At 42.1% G+C, this 17,491-nt stretch overlaps 1 protein-coding gene across 5 annotated transcripts in view; it reads left to right on the top strand.

Moving 5' to 3' along the window:
• uggt2 (UDP-glucose glycoprotein glucosyltransferase 2) overlaps window positions 1–17,491 on the top strand; it is a 54,300-nt gene continuing 36,809 nt past the window's right edge. For 3 of the 5 annotated variants that reach the window (XM_080412868.1, XM_080412867.1, XM_080412864.1), the window contains exons 1-16: window positions 1–39; window positions 761–933; window positions 2,161–2,243; window positions 2,713–2,843; window positions 4,892–5,004; window positions 5,598–5,775; window positions 9,015–9,111; window positions 9,192–9,258; window positions 9,560–9,660; window positions 9,929–10,028; window positions 10,518–10,578; window positions 13,339–13,430; window positions 13,632–13,782; window positions 15,660–15,779; window positions 16,916–17,001; window positions 17,136–17,271. In XM_080412868.1, coding sequence (XP_080268994.1) covers window positions 803–933; window positions 2,161–2,243; window positions 2,713–2,843; window positions 4,892–5,004; window positions 5,598–5,775; window positions 9,015–9,111; window positions 9,192–9,258; window positions 9,560–9,660; window positions 9,929–10,028; window positions 10,518–10,578; window positions 13,339–13,430; window positions 13,632–13,782; window positions 15,660–15,779; window positions 16,916–17,001; window positions 17,136–17,271 — 1,647 coding nt within the window. In that variant the 5' untranslated portion in view covers window positions 1–39; window positions 761–802. Of the gene's footprint in view, window positions 122–760; window positions 934–2,160; window positions 2,244–2,712; window positions 2,844–4,891; window positions 5,005–5,597; window positions 5,776–9,014; window positions 9,112–9,191; window positions 9,259–9,559; window positions 9,661–9,928; window positions 10,029–10,517; window positions 10,579–13,338; window positions 13,431–13,631; window positions 13,783–15,659; window positions 15,780–16,915; window positions 17,002–17,135; window positions 17,272–17,491 lie in introns of all 5 variants that reach the window. The other 2 variants (XM_080412866.1, XM_080412865.1) reach the window with 2 other exon arrangements.

Here is a 17,491-nt window from a genome sequence, read left to right as displayed (position 1 = left end):
CCGAAGCGCTTTGTATGGAAGCAGCGAGCAATAACAGGGGTGAGAGAGAGAGAGACTTGTATGTATGATCAGCCACTTTATTCTGATTGACCGAATTACGGAAGCACTGCAAACGTGTACAGTACGTGTGTATTTGAGCTGTATCATTTTATTCAAAGCTGCTTACCTTTACCATCTTAATATAAGTGCTGCCCGCTGTCTGCCACACACACACAGTCGACTATATTTCCACACTACACTCGTAAAACAGACATATAGTTTTATGTGCTCTGTTTTCCAACAGTTTATAGTCTTTTCTATTGTTGTGTGGATAATAGCCATAGGCTGCTACGTTTTACACCAGTGAGTGTTGTAGTTAGAACGACACCTACGTGGCAACGGCGCTTCTCACTTGAACCCCGGGCATCCTATTTTGGGCATGTCATGTCAAAAATACCAGATCTACAAGCTCACGACACAATGCGTCACATCACGATGCAATGCTTGTAAATTGGCTTTTTTCGCCGTACGACGTAGTATGCAGAGCTGAGTGGCTTAACCACTACTTAGACCCCAGCGTATGTATTGTGGGGATTCTGGGAAAAGCTTTAGCTGAATATAACTGCTATTTTCAACGAAAGCTTTCTCCACAATAACAGAAAACAGAAAAGACACTAGTATTGAGCCCTGAGGGACTCCGATTACCCATAATGGGGTTCATGTGGTTAAGGGCATTTATACTACTGCTGACATGCTTACGTGTTTATTTCTTTTGGTATAGGTGCATGCTACTACCTGAGGTTGTGTTGGCCCTGCACATGACATGATGATGAGGAAAGCTGTTCTGCTGTTGCTGCTGCTGGTGAACATCCATCATGTTCTGTCTGCACCCAAAGGCGTCACTGCCAGCCTAAAGGCCAAATGGACCATGACGCCTTTCCTCCTAGAGACAAGGTATAGCATTCTCACTGAGTCACTGGATGCTCTCACACACACATTACAAAATACTGGTGTACCTGCTTCTTCTTCTGTGAGGTTTTGCGGCGGTTTGGCATCCTTATTTGTTGCATTACCCGCCACACTACGTACCTGGCTGACACTCAAACCAAAGTGCGAGATTCAACCGGGATTTCTATCAAATGTTTTCTTGTAATTCTCACAATGCCTATGTTGATCCTAGCAGTGGTATTTTAAAACACGCAAACCAGCAGTAGACCAGCTCAGTGGCCTTGTGGTTAGAGTGTCCGCCGTGAGACTGGGAGGTCAGGGTTTGATCCCTGGCCGGGTCATACTGTACTCTAAAAATGGGACCCAATGTCTCCCTGCTAGGCACTCAGCATCAAGGGTTGGATTGGGGGTAAGTCCCTGCGACATACTAGCGTCATGCTACAGAAACAGGGGATAGGCTTATGCTCTATGGGTCATATGGCTTGACAAGGCTTACTTACTTATTATTATATTAAACCAGCGATAGGCCTATAGCATACATGTTTTATGGTGGTCAATAAACAATTCAATTAAATGCATCAAATTCCAGTAGCCACTTTTTAACTTTTTTTTTTCCTGATCCTTTCATAATATTTCAGGCAACATAGCTATGCTGGCTCAAATGATCAAATTACCATTACTATGTCTTAATCAGTTTGGTGAATATACTGAAGCAGGTATTTTTCTTGTATTAAATTGTCTATGCCAAGCATCTTTTACAAAAACAATTGGAATCTGCATACTCCTCGCTTTTTCCCCCTTACTATGTAAAATGCCACAGCAGTTACTTCATATTTAATGGCAAGACTGAAACAATGTGAAAAAGCCCAAATGAAGTGAACGGGAGGTCACTCACTGGCTATACCGTTAACCCTCCATAATACACAAATACTTCCTCAATAAGCCAGGGAAATAAACATACAGTACCTCATGTTTCATTTTATGAAACATTACCTTTACACCTGTCAAAAGTAAATCATCATGAAATCTGTCTTTTTTTTAAACTATTAAATAAATACACATACTGTATATTGAAATCAAATCAAATGGTTCCTTCCAACACACCATCACATACTGTAACTTAATTCACAACCATTATGGGCACACATGCCATAGGCCTGTGCAGAATCTGTGCTGGTACTCTATTCCTGTGTTCTTCTTTTGATGGTTTGATTTCAATCTCTTTGTGTGCAGCGAGTTTATTGGAGAAGACGGGAATGACAGATTCTGGCAGTTTGTTGACACTGTGAAAGAGCTCACTATCTACAAAAATGGAGGTATGTTGGATTGGTAAACAAGTCATTAATTTCAATGTTGGTTTATGCAGTTGTAGTACAGAGGTTCCCAAACCTTTTCACCTTGAGACAAAAAAGAGAAAATTGGTGTCTTCCCGGGAACCGAATTTACAAATATACACTCAAAAATATCTGATCTACAAGTTCACAACGCGTTGTGCTTGTAGATCGGCTATTTTGAAAGTTTTCAAACATTTCTGGATTTTTTTTACCCATTTTTTAAAAATTGTGAAACATTTTTGGACATTTTTTTATATTAGTTTTTTTTGTAGGAAAGGTGAAAAAAAACTTTAAAAAAAGGGTTTGAAACCCAAAATGGGTCACAGCCCTATGTTTAGGAATCACTGGTGCAGTTGGTCTATTTTAAATCTGTTTACAGTATGGAACAGTATACAGTATTTTGCGACTATAATGCTTCAGTGTCACAGCTTCAGATTTGTTTTCTTCTCAGAGTCTGTGCGTTCCTACTACAACCTGATCCTCAAAAAGGCTGGGCAATTCCTCACAGACCTGCAGGTCAATCTGCTCAGATTTGCTTTGTCCTTGCGGTCCTACTCACCAGCTGTCTTTGCAGCCCAGCAGGTTTGTTATCACACTTGTGTGTGTGTGTGTGTGTGTGTGTGTGTCTGTCACAAAGTATGAATCATAACGGTAATACATTTGGTAATACATACGCACAAGCTGCATTGTGCTATACACAGCCTCAATAAACAAAGGAAAATATAATAACAAGCCGTTGAGCTTTAACCCATTCAATACGGGAACGCGTCTCTGTCATTTTAGATTTCTTTGGCTATAATTAAAAAATAACAGATCTACAAGCTCATAGCGTGGCACTGAGGGATTTTTCAAAAATAGCAGATCTACAAGCTCACAACACTCGGTGCCACGCTGTGAGCTTGTATATCTGCCATTTTTGAATAGCCAAAGAAATTAAAAAATGACACAGATGCGTTCCCGGTCTTAATGGGTTAAAACAATCCTGCTTCCCCCCCGTGGCACCTTCACGATTCCTCTCCTTTGTCATAAAACTTCACACATACCACAGACTTTTCACATATCAAGTGAAGAGGTAAATCGTTTATACTGTGTGTTTTCAGCAACTAAATTGGTTATTATTTTTCACATGCATTCAGATTGTCAGCAATTCAGCTGAGTGTTCAGTGGGGTATTTAAAGAGCAGGGACGTGCAAAGAGGGGTTTGGAGAGGCAAGGGCTGGAATTTCAAAAGGGCATCTAATGCCGGCCGGATTTTATTTTTTACATTTCTACCCAGATTTAGAGGAATATCTCGTTTTAAATTAACACTAGGAATCTAGGATTATACTGAAAAAATAACTCTAGGATTATACTGAAAAAATAGCTCTAAGGCCGCGCTCCCACCGCACTTTTATTTTACCTCTGGGGCGGAATCTGCCAATGCTTTGTCAATGCAAATGCATGGATTCTTGGCAAGACCATGAATCCACGCATTTGCATTGACAAAGCATTGGCAGATTCCGCCCCAGGGGTAAAATAAAAGTGCGGTGGGAGCGCGCCCTAACTAACAAAAAATAACACAAACATGAACAATATTCATACAAAAGTTACTGACACTGATGCTCTATAGGAGCAATTCTGCATGTATTACTCTACAACAGTGGGACACAACCTCGTTGCCCTGATCATCGAGGTACATTGACTGCGACGCGTTGTGAGCTTGTAGATCAGCTATAATTCTGTGAGCGACACCACGCTCAATTACGTCTGGAGATGCGGCGTACGGCATGGATTTCTACAGCGGGAAATTCTTTCAACATAAAATGCTTTCAAGTTCAGGACAGTAAGAAAGGGCCGGGGCAATTCTCTTAGTCTTGAATGCTGCCTTCGAGTAGGGCATGGAGAGAGGGCATTTGCGTTTTTTCACCAGAGTAAATGCTGCATCCATGGTCTGGAGAGGACACTTTTTACAGACTGGTAAAAGGGCAGGGGCTCGAGCCCCCCTTTCATGTCTATGTGCAAGTGCCTGTTAAAGAGCAAGGGAGGGTTTTTCAACAAATATGCCAGGAGCTCTGGGAGGAGAAGTAGAAGTCTATAGGTGTCACCAACCATGTGTCTTAGGTTGTATAAACATATTTTATTGCAAAAATCTTTTTACATTTTCTTTTTTCAAAATGCATGTACTGGGACTCATGAAGTCAGTAATTCTCAAATCCTGTCTACAGCCCTGCAGGTGTTGTAATGATCAAAAACAAGGCAAGAATTGCTGACACGCTATATGTGACATTATTTATTCAAACTACCTTGCAGTACTACAGCATCACATATGAATTGATATTTCTACTTTGATTTGTATAATTTTGCCCTACCTTGACATCCTCTTTAGTTTAACTACACTGTTTAGTTATGTTTCTGTTTGCCAATTCAGTTTTTTCTGGCATTCTACTATTTATTATCTTAATGTGAAGCACTTTGGGTTACATTTTTGTATGAAAGGTGCTATACAAATGAATTTATTATTATTAAAGTTATTATATGTTTTTAATATGGTTAACCCCAGTGGGAATCAAACCTGCAACAAGGTTGGGATTAGTGCCAGGCCCCCGGGCCATTGAGCTATGTGATATTGTTTTTTTTCCTGTCCTTACCAGATAGCCAGTGATGAACCACCGCCTGAGGGTTGCCCTGCCTTTGTCTCTGTCCATGGTCAACACAGCTGTAGTACCAAGGACATTAAGAAGCTCCTGAAGGCAGCTGCAGGCAGGTAACCCAATATGACACCGTCAACTTTAATCAGCTGAACAAAAAAAAAAGAAGGAAAGATAAAACATTTAAGGCGGTTACACACCGGCGAATATGCGAATATACGCAAAATTCGGACTCGTTCCGAATAATTAAAAGACGCTTTTTTCGCTCCGCGAAACTGGTGTGGAAGCTTGCATTGACTTTATAAGGTTTTTAAAAAAAACTTATTATTCGCATGAAAAAAATCGCCCCGGTGTGTAAGGACCTAGACATTTACAAAAGTGCTCTAATTCAGTGGTTCTCAAACTTTTTCATGTCAAGATCTGCCAAAATGATATGTATTTGGCTGCAGATCTCAAAAATAATTTCAAAAATAGCAGATCTACAAGCTCATATGAGCTCATGAGCTGAGTTTAAAAATATTGTGTCGCTATATTAGCTAATTTTGCTGGGGACCCCTTGGGGTCCCCAGACCCCACTATGTCTATGAGAACCAATGCTCTAATTAATACAACTTTCTGCAACAGACACACACATACTGTATCATGTTCATACAAATAAGTTTGTGTTTGTCAAGTGTGTCCTTTAACCAAGCACTTCAAATATTTGCAGGCCAAAGCCGTATCTGTACAAGAATGATCACAGGTACCCAGGGCTCAACAAGACAGATGTGCCAGTCGTGATCCTCTATGCTGAAATCGGAACGAAAAAGTTCAACTCCTTTCATAAGGTGCTTTCTGAGAAGGCTGAAGAGGGCATACTCACATATGTACTGCGTCACTATGTAGCGGTGAGTAGCCATGATTTTAGAGCCGAATTCAAATAAGCTAAAGTGAAGTTATACTTTGTTGATCCCCGTGGGGAAATTGGTCCTCTGCATTTAACCCTATCTAGTAGTGATGAGCGGGCCGACCCGCGGCGCGGGTGGTCGAGTCAGGATTTCAGAGGCAATTATGCGGGCTACGGGTGAGCGGGTCAGCCGCTCTCACACGCAAAAAAAAGAAAAAAAAACTATTTTGAACAGCGTGCTTGTTTATTTAGTCCATGACAATGTTGTGCTACTGTAGACATTTAAAGCGACTTTGGGTACTTAAAAGAGCGCTATATAAATCTGAGCTATTATGATGATGATTATATTTTTTTCCCACCGCGGGTGGCGGGGCGGGTTGAGCCATAGATTTATACAGTAGATGGGTTCGCGGGGCGGGTTGAGGCGGGTTGGGTTCCGTGGCGGGGCGGGGCGGGTCATGAAAAAACCCGACCCGCACATCACTACTATCTAGCTTTTAGGAGCAGTGGGTAGCTAGCTACACAGCAGAGTCTTGGTACCAGCTCCAGCTCTAAGGCTAGTACATGGGGAGAACATGCAAACCCCACATAGAAAGCCTCAGTAGGGTTCAATCACAGGCAATAGAGTCCTGACTTCACTCGTTCATCCATAACATTGGGTCATCTTAGAATCGTCTCATATAATAATTGTGGTCCAAAAATAAACAAATTGTCCCGGCACTATTGTCATGGAGGTGGCTCTGTATCGTTTACGATAGTCAGTCACTCATATATGATTCAGGTCTGTTTCTGGCGAAAATTGTATTAATTCGGTGGCGGTAACGTTTGTGTTTTCTCGCCGTCAGTTGATGCCTCATATCCATATGAGTCAAACCGCCGTGCTCATTTGTTTATTTTTGGAACACAGTCCTTGGCTTATATGATGCGATATTTGGACACAATCTATGGGAATTCTATGGGGAGAAAAAAAACGTGACACCGGTAGGATGCGTCAGTCTTCGGTGCTCTATTCTTGCTGTGAGGCAACAGTGCTAAGCACTTAGCCACCGGTGCCTGTGAATTGTATAAGTCACATGGTTTTGTCAACCTCTCATTACATAAGGTGAAGTCCCCTACAGTCCCCCTGTTGGGTGTTCACACAGAAATAGTATGCTTTTGACAGGGTGCTATTATTTACATAGTGGGGCTTAGCAAATGGCACATACTGTATCCTGTATGTCAGAATGTTCTTCTCTGCTCATTAATTCCCCTGTACCGTACTGTAATTGCAAGGACTTGGAAGACATTTATTTGCACGACAAGATATTTGCAGAGATTTGGCATGTACATTGGGATTTACCATCATCAATTATTGCTGTAGGTTAAAGTTGATGGAAATGCACATTAATATGAGATTGGTATTTTCGGTGTCACAGTAGCAACTTTAAGCATTACTTCGAAAGATGGAAATGTTGCAAGGAGGCCATTACCATCCTTAGTGCAACACAGACAAAAGCAGAGGTCGTTCAAGCGATGGAACAACAAATGGATTGCATTAGTAGCCAATGTTGAAGAGAACGAAACACATTGGTGTGTGAAAGTGACGGTCTAACAGATGCCTTTAAACTGTTTGCAAAAGTAACATACTCTTAGATGTGTACTTCAAAGAAAGGAAGCTTGTACAGTAGGTGTGAAAGGCCTCTGATTGTGTCCATGAAACATGGAGGAAATGCTTTGAATAAGAATTTGACATTGACGTCAAGGTTGAATATGGGCAACTTTGTTGAAACGTGTTTGTGGTCCACATCAAATGCATTTTGTTCCATTTAGCATTTGTTTATATTGCTATCTCCTCAAATGTATTTACAGGGAGAAGGCACATTTAAAAACAACTTGTGTTGGCCAATGTGCAGTACAGACAATAGGTTGCTGCTAAAATCACAAATACAAGAACCACAGACATAAACACAAAGACTTACAGTTAAAAGGCACAAATACACAGTCAAAAATCAAAACAAACAACAATACAAATCAGCCACAGAACCCTGGCATCCCTATTCTGGGCATGTCATAATGGGCGAACGTTCCAAGATTTGGTGTAGAGGGAAAATAGGAGGCGACCAAATATAGACCCCTGGGGAAACCCCGGTCAACGAAGGAAATTAGGTTTAAGTGGTAAAATATTCAATATAGGGTGCAGATCTGATAGGGAGGTGAATGCTGTTCCACAGTATAGGGATGTGACAGCAAAGGTGTAAGTTTGGATCGCTGGACAGCCAGGATCCCCAAGTCAGCCGACCTGAGCGACTTGGAGGTAGAAGGAGGGGTTATAAGGTCTGTGATATAGGAGGGGGCCAGCCCATTTAGAACAAACAACAGAATCGTAAAATTGATTTTGTGCTACATTCACACATACAGTAGACAGCAGAGGCACCAATGTAAGGCACCAGGCTGCTCCTTGAGAGCAGGTAGGGGTTCAATGCCTAGTCCATGGAGCTGGGGATTGAACCGGGGACATTCAGTTCCCTAACGGCCACTCTACCTTCTGAGCCACTGCCGTCCCTCAATAATATGTTTTAGGAATTAAATTTATTATGTTTATCATTGTTAAATTATCAGATTTTAGCAAATTTTCCCCCACAGATTTTCTAAAATATGAATAATAGCAGATCTAAAAGCACAATTGTGTTGTGAGCATGTAGATAAGCTATTTTCTCAAATTTTGCGTGACACCACTGTAAAATGAAGTATAAAATAGGGCTTAAGTAGTGGTTAAGCAAACCTAGCATGGAAAGCAGACGAATCTGCCAGAGCTAAAAATCATAGCTCTAGCGGTTATGGACAACTGGATATCTATATATGCCCATATATGGACATATCGGTCGGATCAGCGGTTCTGGGCAACCGCTATCCAAACTACTTGATGGAGGGCCCATATATGCACATGACCATAAACATGACCATATATAAAAATATATGGGCATATATGCCATATATGGGCATATATGCCATATATGGGCGTATCGGGTTTGTTTATGGTTATGTCTGAGTCATAGTGACATGCCTATATATGGCTGTTTCGGGTTTGTTTATGGTTATGTCTGAGTCATAGTGACGTGGCCCAATTTTAATACATACTGTGTGTGTGTGTGTGTGTGTGTATATTTTACTCGCTTAAAGATTATTTGATTAAACTGAAAAAAATAAAAAAAACCTATACAGATTACCTTGAAAAACATACTGTTGCTTCTTCTGCTACAGGATCCAAAGCCACATAAGATGCTCTTGTCTGGATATAGCGTTGAGTTGGCTATAAAAAGCACAGAGTACAAAGCTGTGGATGACACCAAAGTAAAAGGTCTGTTTGTTACTAATTACACATCCTGTTCTGTATCTTCACATTATTATAGAAATTGAATTGAAAACCTTGTTCTATAGATTCTGCCAACAACAGTGAAGATGATAATAATGAAGATGTCCAAGGATTCCTTTTTGGAACGTTAAAGTAAGCATTTACAGTAAGCTTTAGTGTGTTCAGTGTCTCCAATTATTTAGTGTGTAATTACTACACAGTAAAATCCTCATTGTTCATTTAACTCTGAGACAAATGGAACCAGTAAGCACGGGTCCATTAGGCTACATGTGTACACTCTCAGAGTTACAAATGGATAAACTAACACTGAGGATTATACTGTGTATAGCTACTGTATACTTTACATGCTTTAGTAGCGTCCTTATACTGTATGTAGATGGTTATTGCAATTGTATTGTTAATAATTTCTTCTGTTCCTCTTTCCATTCCTAAGGAAATCTCACCCCGAACTGCAGGAGCAGCTTGGGGAATTTCACAAGCATCTCCTGGAGAGCACCGATGACATGGCCCCTCTTAAAGTCTGGGAGATGCAAGGTATTGATCTCCTCCAGCTTTATATTATAGTTGTAGTTTTTGCAAAAATAAAAAAATAATCAATTAACCCATTTCTATGTTACATATGCAAAGTTGAATGTGGACGAAAATAGATAAGCCAGTTTAACACTGCCTACCCAGCATGTTGTTATATCAAAGCAAATGTAATCTCTCTCTTGGGTTTTCTTGTTTGGATCTCTTTGTTTAAGCAGCTACTTTGTGCATTTGCTGGCATACATGAAAATGTATATTGTTGTTTTACCCTCAGATCTTAGTTTCCAGGCAGCTGCTAGAATCATGTCCGTGCCAAAGTTTGATGCTCTGAAGCTCATGCAAGACCTTAGTCAGAACTTTCCAAGCAAAGCCAGGTAAGTTACAGTATGTCTTGAAGACAAGTTTGGTTTATTTCAAATCATCAGACATACGTCTAGTTATAAAAACTAATCTTCCATGCTTTTCGTTTTCCACAATTGTTTTATTTTCTCAGAATGTCTCAGTCCAAACAATATGTCCTCTTGTCAAAAGGGATATGACACATATTTCTTACAAAAAAACACTGTAGGAATTATTTTTCGGCTATGTTGGCTCCACGCTAAAAACCGCTTTCAGTACGTAGATTGAATCAGCTTTTCTGATGTTTGAGTGTTCCCCTGCCCAGATACTGTAGCTCTTATGAAGAACAACCAAAAAGTGCTCAGTAAGGACTTCGAGTGAATGTTTACAGGGAGTCAGCTGCAGACGTGCCATCTGAGGGGCCACAGATTTTGGAGATTAAAACTGGGGCTTTTACTGCTGGCCGGGGATGTTGGGGGGGGAAAAAGCTGATGGTGACTGTTCATGTTTTACTGTTCCCACAGATCCCTGACAAGAGTGGCCGTAAAGCATGAAATGAGAAAAGAAATTGAGGAGAACCAAAAGGTGTGATATCGTACGCATCATCCCCTGAGATTGTGTTGTACATTATAATAACATCTTTAGCTATTATTGCATGGGTGTCATGTCAGACGATTAGCTTGTAACTTTTATCATAAATTACTTAATTACTGTATGTAAGTAAGGCTTTGTGTCGAGGGATACTTCTTGAGCAAGACACTGAACTGCTCCTGATGAGTGTGGTACAGTACCTTGCGTCGTTGCCTCCTCTGTTGGTGTGTGAATAGTTGAATATACATTGTATCTAAAAGCACTTAAGATAAAGGCGCTATAAGGATGCAGACTATTTACTGTTTACTTACAGTTTTGTAGTCTGTGTAATACCAATTATGTCTATTTAGTATTACTTTTCACTAGCAGTGGTGTGTGCTCATGCTAGTTTCTCAATTTTAGATCACACTGATGGAAGACCAATATATCGGCCATTAGTCGACTTTTTGGACGACATTGGTATTGGCTATTATGCTGCCCGATTCTTTGACACTTTCAACCTTGCGTCACTAATTTGGTCATGTCTGTAAAAACAAATAGCAGATCTACACACTCACAAGTTAATTTTATGTGTAAAAAAAGTGTCTATTTTAATTATATGTTTTTGTTTATAATTGAAATGTTCTCAAATAGAAACTTTACTACCATATCACCCATGACCAACATATGCACCTGAAGAAAAGAAAAAAAGCCAGACGCCAGAGGGTTTCAATTCTACGTTTTTCAAATTGATTATTAGAACATTTTGACGAAATATCTGTCAAAGGTTTGGCTATTGGTGGTGTAGGATTCTTAGTCCAGTACATTAACCCTGTTTATTTTACATTATCGATACGAAGCTGATAATAGCGCCAAATTTTGCATGAGGCTTCTTTAGGACCTACTGATGGATTCTAGCCTTGGGTACCAAACTTTATTTTGAATATTTTCCATACATTTAGGCTTATCAATATTCATAAAAAAAAACAGGCCGATTCACCTTTTGGCCTATAACTCTTGAACCGTAGGTCATAGCATCAAAAATATTTTTCCCCTGGACTCCTTGGATCATGACGGAACTTTGCATATAGGTCCCGCCTCTTTTCCGATTTCAAGATTTTCCGCCATTTTGCGTTATCTTCAAAACACATATTTTGCTACTACTCCTAAATATTTTGTCCAAAACTCACACAAATCGGCACACCCTCTGTCTTTGGTCATGTGATCAAGATTTATCAGTCAGAATTTTCATATTCCCTTCGGATTGGCTACGATTGGCTTCTGAAATTTGTGGGAGGGTCTGTTTGGAAAAAAATGGCACAAATCATAAACACAGCGTCCTATTTGTCCTAAATTCATATCATTGAGGGGCCATTAATAAACGTAGAGCCAATGCGATTTCACTTCCACCCATAGGGGGCGCAACAAATTCTACAAATGTCACTGTTTTTGCGCCAAATTAAGTACAAATGGTCTTGTGAGTCAAACATTTGCAATTGCAAAGTGGAGAACAGTCCAAATTTGATTTGCCACATTTGCAGGTGGAACAGTCCCCTTTACAAGAGCATTTGATCAGCTCTCTGCATGCTTTGGAGACTTCTGGAATTGTCATCCAAACTGGCACCCATGCCTCAGATTCCTTGGTCCATCCATACTCATGTGGGGAAGGAATAACTTGTTCTGTTTGTAGGCTGGTCGCCCAGATGCCTGCTTGATACACTGCCCGCTTAAAATGCTGAAGTAGTGCATCTTGGGTGGGTGGCAGTTTCTCCATTGACCTATTCCCATGACAGAAGAGTTATTTTCTAGTCTGGTTGATGGAGCTCAAAGGACTGGATTTGTCATACAGGATAACCGTCAGTCTCTCAAGCTTCTGGAATTGCTGACTCTCAACATTCAGCTGCTGGAAGGGATGTTTGGCCAGACTGACAAGTATCTCCGTGACATCATCATAGGCTTGCCAGGCATGCCAAGCTGACTTCTTACCCTTACTGTGGAAAGCAGATGTTGTGTCACAACCTGACAATGCATGGAACATAGGCAGAGCACGAGATTGTGGCTCCCCCAGAGATTTACACATGATGTTGATGTGGTAAAATCGGTCTTTTTTGCCCATGCCAAAAGCCACCCAGATGTCAGCCAAAGGTTGAATCGTAACTAAATGATGGAACAAGCCTGCAAGGATCACGATGACATCAGTGTCCACAGTACGCACAAGGATAGTTGTTGCTCCTTGCTCAAGTGCATGCCGTACATGAACCAGAATCCTGGTGTCTGCCTCCTCATGATTGCAACAGGTCGATTCAACCTTTGGCTGACATCTGGGTGGGCTTTTGGCATGTTCCAGACACAACATCTGCTTTCCACAGTAAGGGTAAGAAGTCAGCTTGGCATGCCTGGCAAGCCTATGATGATGTCACAGAGATACTTGTCAGTCTGGCCAAACATCCCTTCCAGCAGCTGATATTTTTGATGCTATGACCTACGGTTCAAGAGTTATAGGCCAAAAAGTGAATCGGCCTGTTTTTTTTAATGAATATTGATAAGCCTAAATGTATGGAAAATATTCAAAATAAAGTTTGGTACCCAAGGCTAGAATCCATCAGTAGGTCCTAAAGAAGCCTCATGCAAAATTTGGCGCTATTATCAGCTTCGTATCGATAATTGTGCGAAACGACCCCACTATCTCCAAAATCGGCATTGGCATCGGACCCAAAAAATCTGGCATCGTTCGGTCTCTACTTCGGACTAACGCCACCGAGTTTGTTCTTCCAGAGACTGAGCGAGACCATAGGGATCCACCCAGGTGATGGAGGGCTCTTCATTAACGGACTGCACATTGATCTGGACGTTCACAACCCCTTCAGGTAAGAGCCTGGCAGAGTAGGCAGCAGTCGTCTGCCTGCTCTCTCTCCCTGGGCTGCCTCAAAGCTGCCCAGGGTTCACTGATCCTGTCACACACACACACACACACACCAGTATTAGAGAGTCGACCACAACAGACAAGCCACTGCCCCACTAGTATGGATGGAAACTGACCTGTGCTTTATTGGTTTCTTGTTTGTCAGCGTTTTGGACATCATCAGAGGAGAGGCCAGGATCCTGGAGGGTCTTCACAACCTTGGGATAAAAGGAGAAAACCAGGGCAAGCTCCTCAGGCTGCCCGTGAACTTTGTGGAGGATAGCTATGCCTTAGATATCAGAGATCCAGCCATAATGGTGAGAGACTGTGCCAAGTGCTGTCCGGGCAGAGGGGCTGCAGTATTCTGCTGGCGCAGATCAGCATTGCAGGTGCTTTGTGTTGAGCACTGGCATGAGGGTGTGGATTAGTGGATCAGTCATTCCACTATGGCAACAGTCCCGAGTCTGCCAAAAAAAACTCAATTATAAACTGGGAAGGCAGCCAAGGAAAGCTATCAAATTAAAAACTTGCAAACTTTCATTCAGACCCCTCTGGCCATTTTAATATTCAAATGGTCGAGGGGTAGAAATGCCTAAACAAATGAACGTGACATTTTAAGTCTTGAACAATGTACTCATTCAGCTTAGTTTACCTGCCTATCATTTCAACCAGTGTCTTCCCTTTGTGTGTGTGAGAGAGAGCGAGAGAGTGAGTGAGAGAGAGAGAGAGAGAGAGAGAGAGAGTAAGAGTAAGTGAGTGTTGGGATACAGTGCCAGGGAGGAAAACTTTTGTTTCTTATGTAGGTTTCAAGGCTTTTGAAAGTGAATTAGCAGTTTTTGGCAGTTAAAGGATTATTTGCTAGCTTCCTTCCCCTACGTATCTCCCACAGGTGAAAACAGCTTGGTGCTTGCCAAGCTGTTTTCTCTCATGTAGAGAAGTTGCTCTGACATGTTAACATCACTCCCAGCACATTTCTGTTCACAACGATGTAACGCAGAACAAAGTGAGGTTGTGGCTCAGGAGGTGGAGCGGCCGCTCGATCCCGGGCTCCCCTAACCTGACTCCGCCAGATGGAAGAACCTTGCTTCACACTTGTTTCACAACATACTTCCATCTGGTATCTCGGTAGCCCAACCGCCGAAGAGGGCGGTCCCTTTTTTCAAGCTACTTGGCAGGTGATTGGATGGGACCGTCTGTCTATCACCGTCTGGGCATGCTAACTCCAACCAATCATATTGACGCGTCTACATGACGTATAGTAGCTGTTCTTTTGTATACTATTCAACCATGATGAATAGTGAAAGAACTACAATGCAACAGGCGCTTCTCAATGGCGTCACACACTTTCTCGCCAAGATCCCGCCCATAGATGCCGCTGATTGAGTCGACTGGGCACGGGCAGTTTAAACTCCAATCTCTGAGCGATCCCAGATGGAGGCTGTATTGTGAACTCAATACCGCCCCATCTGGCGGAGTCAGGTTAGGGCTCCCAGAGTTAGTGTTGAAGTGTCTTTGAGCAAGACACTGAACCCCTAATTTGCTTCCGATGAGCAAGTTGGTGCCTTGCATGGGGTCCTCTGCCGTTTGTGTATGTATGAATGGGGTGAATGTAATGCACATTGTAAAGCTGCTCCATTTACCATTTTGAACATCTTGAAGGCACAACTCAGACGTTGGATGCAGAAATTAAAGTTACGGTTGTTTCTGGATCCCTTTTTAGTGACTAACTGTTACACATAACTAAGGAGTATTGTGAAAATAAAGGGAACACCACCAACATAGAGATCAAGGGCCCAGGTCATCACTTAGAATGATTACACTTTAAGTAATTTGCGTTGAGTCTTGGAGAAAGTGAGCAGATTCAAACAATGTCTAAAAATGTAGTTGAGCTACCATTAAGTATTATTTCAGGTGTTTCCTTTGTTTTTGACCACCCCCTGTAAAGTTAAAATGTTAAAGTTCCCTGTAAAGTTTTGTCACACAAAATGTTGTTACTGCGGTAGAAGGACACCAAAATTGTCATTCTGCTTCAGGCTGAGTAAACATCTTGAAGGCATGACTCAGACGTTGGATGCAGACTTTAAAGTTGCTGTTGTTTCTGGATCCCTTTAGTGACTAACTGTTACACATAAATAAGGAGTATGGTGAAAATAAAGGGAACACCTGCCTTCTTATCATCTTATGTGTTTTCCAGTGGGTGAATGACATTGAGAGTGACCCCATGTACCGCAGCTGGCCATCAGGAGTACAGGAGCTTCTCAGAGCCACCTTTCCTGGAGTCATCCGGCAGATCCGGCGGAACTTCTTCAACTTGGTGAGTCCCAGGTTTTCCTGATGTAGCCATGGTCATGAAGAGAGGTGGTCGAGGTGGAGGAACCATTAAATGGGAAAAGGGGAACATTGTGCTGTCCTTGTCCTGTTTATGTCCTTGAACCAAACTATACAGTAAATCTGAGTTGCCACCTCCTTGCCACCACTGCGGAGACTATAGGGTTAGAATCCTTTGCAGTGCATCCAGCTTGGCCAGGAGCTCCAACGGACCCAAGTGGTCGTGTAGCCGTGTAGCCAGGCAACGGTTTCTGCTGTGTCTGACGTTGCATGCCCTGCCCTATACAGAGATCCCAGTGTAAATCTGCATTATTAGAGAGAGAGAGAGAGAGAGAGAGAGAGAGAGAGAGAGAGAGAGAGAGAGAGAGAGAGAGAGAGAGAGAGAGAGAGAGAGAGAGAGAGAGAGAGAGAGAGAGAGAGAGAGAGAGAGAGAGAGAGAGAGAGAGAGAGAGAGAGAGAGAGAGAGAGAGAGAGAGAGAGAGAGAGAGAGAGAGAGAGAGAGAGAGAGAGAGAGAGAGAGAGAGAGAGAGAGAGAGAGAGAGAGAGAGAGAGAGAGAGAGAGAGGCCATTCAATCAAAGTATATGTCGGAGATGCCATTCAATTAAAGTATATGTCTGATTAACACCACTAAACGTGACAACATACCCCACGCAGTGCACCGGACAGAGGGAGAGAGAATCAGTGAGGCCGTGCACCTACAGTATGTCGTGCATTCATGTGCACGGGCATGAGAGAGATGCCGTTCAGTTGAAGTCTGATTAACAACAATACACTAAACATGACAACATAACCCGCGTGCATGCACACCACACCACACCACACCACACACAGACAGAGATACAGAGAGAGGGAGAGACACAGTTTGATGTCACTCCGTCATTGGGGTGTGTTTCTTGGCACCACGGACTCCACTGGCTTCACTAACCGCAGGTGTAAGCAGTACTGCTTCCTTCACATACATGTGTGATATATTTGCTAAGGATCAATACATTTTTTTATTAAAATTGCCTATATAACCATTCAAACATATTGCTTTGTGCATATTTAACCCAGACAACGCTGAGTACATTTTATATATACCAATATAAAATTGTGTGTGTGTGTATATGTGTCTGTGTCAGGTACTGTTCCTTGATCCAGTACAAGAAGACAGCATCGAGCTGGTGAAACTTGCAGAGCTTTTCTACAAGCATAAGATTCCTCTCAGGTACAGTATGTCCTGGCTCAGCCAAGGTTGTACATCTGTTTACCCTGCATTCTTTGCACTCACCATCTTCACCAGATGGTGACTCTCACGTCACCGGCAAAATTGAATACCTGTTATTCTCTCACTTCTTCTAGAATTGGATTTGTGTTTGTTGTCAACACGGAAGAGGAGATCGATGGCTTCTCTGATGCTGGGGTTGCCTTTTACAGACTGCTGAATTACATTGCAGAAGAGTATGATCTATCCCAGGCTCTGATCTCTATGGTTTCCGTAAGTACTACTGCTAAGCATCCGGGTGGCGCAGCGGTAAAGTTCCTGCCCACCGCCGTGGGACACTGGGGTTCAATTCATCCACGGTGCCTCCCGAATTGGTTCTCTTGTCTGCACTGAACTATAGTGACTCCTACGGGGTGGTCTGTTATCGTAGCGTTATCGTGTTCCTCTACTGTACACGTGTTTATGCCCTGTGGGTGAAACTCCTCACTGTCAG

This window comes from Gymnoscopelus braueri, assembly GCF_963280865.1.
Source record: "Gymnoscopelus braueri genome assembly, chromosome: 18".
NCBI classification, from domain to species: domain Eukaryota; kingdom Metazoa; phylum Chordata; class Actinopteri; order Myctophiformes; family Myctophidae; genus Gymnoscopelus; species Gymnoscopelus braueri.
This window is presented reverse-complemented; position numbering and strand designations above follow the sequence as displayed.